The following is an 8,196-nucleotide window of genomic DNA, read 5'->3' as shown; positions in this document are numbered from 1 at the left end:
CTTTTCGAAAAAAAAAATCTTGGCCAAATAAGTTTACATGACGTGTGTCCTTTACGCTCAGCTGTACCTATAGTGCGTTCATAATGTTCACAATTATATATTTTGGCATGCATAAGTATGCCCAAGTTTCTAAGATCTTGGTATTCTTTTGATGCAGAACTGCAACAAATTTTCTTTTACTATAATTAATTAAAAGCGATATAAATCGCAATCAGGCGCAATGTTGCGTTGACTTCGCTGTAAATCTTGCTACCTTGTCTAAGCATAATTACATGATGATTTGTGCTCAGTGTAAGATGGAGTCATATGTTGTTGGCGATATCCAAACTTCTACCTACAGCTGTTGTCTCGGTAACAGAGGCAGCCTGGTTCTTTCGGGTATCTTCCCTTGATGTCTTATGCAACACTGATCCACCTCGTTCTCCTCTTTTTCTGAAACACCTCAGTAATTGCTGTCGAAACTCGACGAGGCGAAACCAGTAGATAGTCGGGTTCAAAACCAGGTTCAGGGCGAGCAAGATGAGACTGGCGTCAACCAGCGGTCGAAAATACTTCGAAGCAAGATGTGGCGCAAAGAACACCATCAGAAGAACGCAAGGGAACATTGCCCATGCGACGAATGTCGTCCCGACCACGAGACCAAACGTGAGGAGGATTTTACGGTTCTGATCAGCACGCCTTGCCTTCACGTCGGAGGGCAGTTCAACTTGCAAAGACACTTTCTCCACCTGTTGGTAAATCACCACGTAGCATAATGTCGTAAAAAGCAAAAATATGAACGTAACCGAAGCTACCGGAACTATCTCGAAGGACACCAAGTCGGCATTGGTTTCTATCAGTTCCGGTATCGCGATGTAGCCGAAGAGGACAATGAACCAGACAATCACACACGCCGCCATGGACCTTGTAGCAGTGATAATTTTACGATTACCGAATGGATCGAGACGGATGACAACGAACCGCTGGAAAGCGATAGCGAGAGTGCTGAAAATGGACATGATGATTGCAGGGGCCTGTAAATCTCCAATAATCGGCGTGACCTGTTAGGGAATATGAAATGCATATTACATTAATTTCTGTAATTACGTTTTCCTGTTTATCTCTTTGTTTCCCCTCTAAAGCGCATAGAGACCTTGCCAAAGGTATTACGCGCTATATAAGAACGGTAATAATGATAATGATAAAAAGTAGTAAAAGTACAAAATGTGTATGGCATCTTGATTTACATTGATGGATTTTAGCCATAATTTTATTTTATTTCCTACCAGCATGACTAGCCTGAAAGAATATTGTATTCGGAGGTATAAGTATGTAATTACATTAGTACATCCATTCGAGTATGTATATTATGTGATTTGATATATATAAGGATATCTCTTGCGGTATAACATTAAGCATTGCTATTATAGTATGAGTAAATGTATTCGTGTAGTAAAGTCATCGTCGATGTTATGTTTAAGAGAATTTGAATTGCCATTACGACTTTTCATCGCTCAGCAGCACTAGCTTTCCATTTTTTCTGTACATCCCATTGATAATAGTGGTGCGAGCAGGCGAGGTTAGTTCACAGGCTAACGATCCCTTTGGAATCGTTATTGATGATCTAAAGGTTGTCATTTTATAAGAAATGCAAAACTCGTATTAACTTTCCTACTCTATACGCCTTCTAATGCCAAACATGCCATGAATAACCATTATAATTCATCATCGCCTTGTTCATTTTGCGGTTTCATTTCCAATTACATTTTTTCTGTGTCATTTTATCTTATCATTGTTTTGTTGGTTATAGAACCGGTCTCTTCGTGGGCCAATAATACGTAACGAAATAAATGAATTGTTGAAATTAGATATTGCGACTATAACTGGTATATCAAATAATGGTGTACTTATACTGTACCACTGTTTATTTTTAAAAATTGAAATATCTTTTCTTTTTTTTTTTTTTGGATTGAATATCTTTGGACATGCTTTCAAACTTGATATCTCTTTTTTATATTTTCGGGTTTGAATAACCTTCCAACAGTAAAAAAAAATACTTTAAATCGGTCCATTCACAAACATTTAACTAGAACTTTGTTTATTTTCATACTGTATCTACTTCTATTCTATTATTTTTTTTCTTTAGATGTCCTTTATAATCATGGAAGTAATGCGACAAATGGGTATCGTTGTATAGGCTCTCTTATCTCTTAATATTTTCAAGAAGAGATACATGTCTTACCTGCCACGCCTCTAATCTTCACGTATCATACCTCCTTGGGTTACTTGCCAAGCACTGTGTTAAACAATTCATGTGCGTGAGTGACTGTGTGTATGTGAATCTGATTGATTTGAACTATAAGGGCCCGCCCAGATTTACACAAGGCAGTCAGCCTTTCTGTTAGGGTGATAACTCTGCTAAAATTCTCTCCCCCTTTTCTTTCAGCTCGCCTGAACCAAAAGACTATAATTGCCATCATTCATCATCTGGATGGGGTCTGTCGTGCCTTTAAAGCTTTGATCTCAATGTGTGAAAATGAGTATATGCTCTCAGCCTCTGTATCCTAATTCATTTTGCCCAATATGCAGCATGTTCGTTTTGGTCCCCCCCCCCCCCCATTCGAGAACTGTAGCGCAAAATGAAAGCTATGTAGAGAGGCTGAGAGTGTCAATGTATAGTGATCTTATTATTTGTTCATCTTGGTTTAAAATACCCAGATCAATAGGAACAAAGAGTACTATGAATTGTGTGATCAAAATCATGATAATAGTGGAAATGAAGAGGACGTTGTGCTCATCTCTATCTTGATACGTATTATTTGTCCCCCTGGGACGTAAATTTGTATTAAAAACCTTGATATAAACTTCAAGCAGATTTCCCCCTTATAAAATGCTTCTTTAGCTATCAATGCGACTTAACGGATCTATTAAGGGTGCACGTTTCAATATTACTTATGGATACTTATTGCAATGTAATCCTTCCCGATTACCAGACAGTTTCTAGAACTCACCGTTCCGCTCTGCACGTTTGCAACTTGGCCTATCAGCGACATGGCTTGGACCAGGTCCGAGAGCGCCAGATTGAAGGTAAAGATGTTCTGCTCCCGTCGCAAGGCGTGGATTCCAAGGATGGCGAAGAGAGTGAGAAGATTACACAGCATCGCTGTCACGCAGATTGCAAGAAGAGTCGATTCGAAATAGATGTTCCCGGAGGGTGCGGTATCATTCCTATCCATGCTGCCACACAACTACAAAGTAGCAGCAACAATGACTTTCCGAATTATTGCAGCGTCTATAAGACAATTATTCTGACAGTGGTGGTAGGCGACCTTGTTGATGGAAGCGAGTGGGATATGGAGCAAACGCTGAACTTTGTCAGTGAATGAGAACCCTGTTTAATATCAGAAGTTCCCTCATCTGTCTACGCGTTTTATCAAACTGGGGAAACTTGCAATCATCTCCAACTTTCTTTCTTGGATGACCATTTGTTGGAGTCGTGTACACTTCTGAGGAATCACTTTAATCGATATAATACATCATAACAATGAAATCAGTTCGGTAATTATCATTGGCGTTTGGTATCGCAAGCACGCATGCGCATAAGACTTAATAAGTATGAAGATTGCATTGTGATATGGAAGGTAAGATCTAGAAAGTGAACGTTTTGCGCAGATGCTAAGGAGACAGGCTGGAGTGAGGCCTCAAGACTTTAACTATCTATGTGTCAAGAACACCTTCGGTGACAACGCAAGATTGCTGGCAATAGGGACCTACTGATCACAGGTGAACGGGGAAGCTACCCAACAACAACAACAAAATGTATACATATGCATATACATTGTATAAGCGTACCAATGTGATAAACTACTTGTCCAAATGATTGTTTGTGGAGAAAAAAAAAAGTGTTCCACTCGTAGACCCTGTTGCATAAAACTATGGTAACTCTGCTCCCTCGCCCCAGGTTCACAGGTTTATTTTGTCATACGTACATCACGTACATAATTAATAGCAGCGAGTTTTTCTATGTTACCAGAATTGTCAATCTTGTATACCTTTAACCACCATGATGTAGAGTACCCCTCTTCTTATTTCTTCCTCTCTATCGTTTTTTTTTTCTTTCTTTCTCTCCTTCTCTCATTTCCCTATCTATGAATAAATTGAACGTGCACAATACATTTTTTGAATGATGTTTATGTACATAATATGTGTACGTTATCCACAAGCTTTTCATAGTTAAATGACGATCCACACAAAATGTATAATAACGTATTTCGTGTAAAGTATGTGCATATTTTGTGAATAATGTATGTATATATGCATTTTGTGAATGAGTCAAAATCAATCAAATCAAAATCAAATGGTTACTCTGCATTTAAAAAAATATATATATATATAATTTCTTGTGATTGATTGGCCACGGAAAGGTGTTGCTAGTCACTGGTGCTAGTGCAGTTATCATTGGATGCAGAATGACCATTAACTGTAAAGTTACCATATTAGATTATGCAACCGGAGTTGTTGTCGCTATAAAAATGTTAATGCGGTTTTTATGTTGCCTCGGAGAAAAGCTGCGTGATTATTCTGACAAGGAAAACTTACTGGGGAAAAAAACAACAACAGAAAGTTACTATCTCAATAAAGTATAACAAGAGTAATCAAATTTGCGGGATGATTATTGTGACAAGAAAAACTTGTTTGGAAAAACAACTGAAAGTTACTATACACAAGAGTAATCAAATTTGTGGGGTGCTTTTTTCACTGTATTGTCTTATACATCAAGTTCATTTCTTCTTTTGGTATTTCCATTGCTACTTTTTCGGTATTTAAGTTATGCACATATCCCCATGCACGTGCATTCAAATAAAGGCCTATAATGCAGCATTGTGATGGTTTAATCAAGTGTGTTGATGTCTCTAAGTTTCAGTGTTTTTCTACGGTCTTGAATGAAGGAGTTAAATATATTTCCCAGGTAATGTCAAACCCTCATTATTTGATAGACGTAACAACATACCGCGGCTCTGTTTTTATTTGTTTGACCAAGGGACCACAAAATCAATTCTGAATGTCACGCAGCTTAAGAAGGATGTCTGAATAAGAAACAAATGAGCTTTCAGAAGGAAAACATCATGTGGCATGACTCTACCTTTGTAAAGGAAAGCAGGATATAGCCAGAACTATTATATCGCTTTGAAAAGAAGACTAATAATGCATGAGATGTAGTTTCTCTCTCTTGCCTTTGGCTGGTTTAAAACTCGTGTTATTTTTTTTTTTCTTTTCCAGTTTGGAAAAAAAAAATGACGTTCACATCATCAGTATTATTGTATACCTTGGTTATTAAGGGAACTAACGTGCCTGAAATCTGTCTAAAATGACTGCAAGGAAAGTTTGAATAAAAGATATAAAAACTGATTTCTGCATGTATTCATGTACAAAATGTTTTCCGTATCCACTGTATTCGCAGACGCACTTTTGCATTTGCTCTTGAACAGCACTATAGCTTTTTTTCAATAAAAGATGAAATATAAATTAGACTTGACTCTTACTCTTTTTTCCGCTTTCTTACTGCTTTTTTTAATCTCCCTTTCTTATTACTCATCTTTTATTCACTCACGGGCTATCTGTCTCTCCCTAGGTATCGGGGGATTTTGTTGTTGTTCTTGTTGATTTAAAAGAAAGAAAAACGAAATTGGCTGTCAGGTAGGTTCCTCCATTGTGATATCCTTTTCCAACAACCTTTCAATTACTCTTTATAAGGATACCATTTCCATGAGAACGAATCTTGCGGTTGCTCTTTCGACGGGTAGAAGACAGAGAGGGAAAAAAAATCTACGTTGTTTGCCGCCAAAAAAAAATATCTATCATAAAGCTGATTTCATATTTTGTAGAAATCCTGCTCTCTACTGGCAATCTTACGGATGAATCAATTTCAAAGGCAAGGAATGTAAGTGGACAGAAGGCATTATATCTATTCAGAGGTCGGCAAATTATTCCACATGGTGGCACTTCGGAGTAAGTCGTCTTTGTCAAGTTGTTGACTTTCACGTTTTCTAATGGCTTCTTTTTCTACGTTAACAGATGTGAATGGTAGTCTACTCTTGATATGTCATGCGAAGAGCCATCAAGAATATGATATCAAGACAAAAACAGTGAGAACTTTGCTGGGCGTGTGTGTTTGTGTGATTTTTTCTCCTCCTTTATTGAGAGTGCAACGCCACCGCATGATTTGGATTGACTTTTATAAGCAGAGTGATAGCATTTAAAGGGGATTTCCAGACGATTTTCATAATTTCACAACATGTACATGATGTAGTAAATAAATCGACAGCTCCATGTAAAGATTTTTTGTGGTGATTTCTTGAGCAGAGAAACAATACTCTGAAAAATCTTAAACAAATCACACTGAACAGTGTTGATGACATAGGAGCCCCACATATTTCAGAAATGTAGCAGTGTAATTCCATTTCAATACCACTTGCTTTAATAACAACTTCACCTGTGTAGAATGTATGCATGCCATCTTCTTTTGTTTACTTCCTTGAGCCCAAACTCATGCATTCTTATGGTGAGGCTGCCATGTCATCATCCTTGTTCATTGCAATTTGTTGTAAATCTTGAAAACATTCTTATTCCTCGACCCAATCACTATAGATTCTGAATCTCTGTACTCGGTATAACTACTTTATGGTTGTTCAAATATAAAAGTATGAAAATCATCTGGAGGTCTCCTTTAAACAAAACAAAATGCTTTCGCTGAGATATCACAATAAAACATGATAGACCACTATATTCCTTTTTTTTCATTTTGACAGGCTTTCATGAAAAAGTAGATTAGTTGCCACCACATGAGCAAATTGACTAAAGTGATCGTCTCCCTTGTCTTTCTTTGATATGAATAATATTTTCCCTATATAATTCCTGTGATTGAATTAATTCGAAAGTAGTAACTTCAATCATTCGCAACTTCATGATTTTAGCCACGCAATGAAGACCTATATACATTTGAAAGGGTTTTAAATTCTTTGCAATCCCGATCGACAAATCATGATTCTGTTTGATGAACTAAGAATAGAGTTGTAAAGCTGTAACGTCATTGCTTACCTGAATTATTTCTTCATATCATTGCGCCTGAATATGTTTTTCTTTTCTCAGAAATATACATGGAACATTTTCAAATTCCATAATTTCGCTATATAGTACATCAAATGTTAATGAAACTTCCACTATTCTACCAATTGTACCACATACGATTCCCAGAAGACATCATTTTATTTTAACATTGATGTATGATAATCTTGATAACTGTCTAAAGGCGTTCTTAACTTACCTGTCAGTTCTCTTTGTTTTCTACTGCCAAAACGCCGGTGTTTCTCTTACGATGATAAAGGCATTAAAATATGGGCGTGTCACGCAGCTGATCCACGATTCGATGACTTTTTTAGGCCAATAAAACATTTCATAGCGTTTGTTTGTTTGTTTGTTAGTTTGCTTGTTTTTTTTTTCCATCTGAGAAGATGGCTGTATATAGCCCATATTCAGCTATGCTAAGCAGGTCTTTCATTGGGTCCAGTTGGATGTGAGGCGGGACCACTTCACCGGGTTAAACACCCTGCTCTTTGCGATGAATGAATGAAGCGGGATCTTTTGCGTGCTCTCAAACAAGCGTCAACAAATAGAAGCCTATTCAAGATATAGGTGAAAAATAATTCATCTATAGCTAGTAAATCCTAAAACAAGCATTATGTTCTTGCCTCTGGCGTGACTTCAATATTACAGATCATTATTGTCCGATAACACACCGATTTTGTCCACTTATCAAACTGCATCATCTTCAAGAGGGATGCAATTCATAGCCTTTTCCCCCTCGTTTTCAGTCAATTTAGCTGTTCAGCTTGTCTGTTCAGCTTTTAACCCGTCTTGAGAACAGAGTGGTGATTGAGCATACATTGTTGTAGTAAAGCTTTAAGCATGTTTGAAGTATATGCCTACAATTTAGTAAATTTTAAATGTACATGTATTTCAATTCCTGACTTTATTCCCATAAGTTCAATTGGTTTATCGCAGCTTTGGTCGGTGTTTGTTTTTTTATATCCTGATTAGGTTCATGACACAAATACAATATAGTAAGTGGTATAGGCCTAAGGGAGGCGGGACGAAATGCCTCACCTCTATGGCGGTATGCCTTCTGTCGGAATGTTTACTTTCAATCTCACTTTGACA

General features: G+C 37.3%; 1 protein-coding gene across 1 annotated transcript; it reads right to left on the bottom strand.

Annotated features, from left to right (window-relative positions):
• Positions 1 to 302: 302 nt before the first annotated feature.
• Positions 303 to 3,215, bottom strand: LOC139729791 (adenosine receptor A2a-like). Its single transcript, XM_071640722.1, has 2 exons — positions 2,991 to 3,215; positions 303 to 1,040 (listed from the first exon to the last, which is right to left on the bottom strand). Exons 1-2 carry the CDS (start codon positions 3,213 to 3,215, stop codon positions 303 to 305), a joined length of 963 nt encoding a protein of 320 aa, XP_071496823.1.
• Between the last annotated feature and the right edge of the window lie 4,981 nt (positions 3,216 to 8,196).

This window comes from Diadema antillarum, unplaced genomic scaffold (assembly GCF_040938485.1).
Source record: "Diadema antillarum isolate AM-2024a unplaced genomic scaffold, OU_Dant_1.0 seq00000264_RagTag, whole genome shotgun sequence".
Taxonomy (NCBI): domain Eukaryota; kingdom Metazoa; phylum Echinodermata; class Echinoidea; order Diadematoida; family Diadematidae; genus Diadema; species Diadema antillarum.
The sequence above is the reverse complement of the archived record's forward strand: the minus strand, read 5'-3'. Positions and strand labels throughout refer to the sequence as shown.

What these genes read in the sequence shown, in the direction of transcription:
- LOC139729791 (XM_071640722.1), bottom strand. Translation starts at nt 3,215, where the DNA reads ATGGATAGGAATGATACCGCACCCTCCGGGAACATCTATTTCGAATCG. An exon ending in CAAACGTGCAGAGCGGAACG is followed by an intron (nt 1,041 to 2,990) that starts GTGAGTTCTAGA and finishes ATTCCCTAACAG; the next exon opens with GTCACGCCGATTATTGGAGA.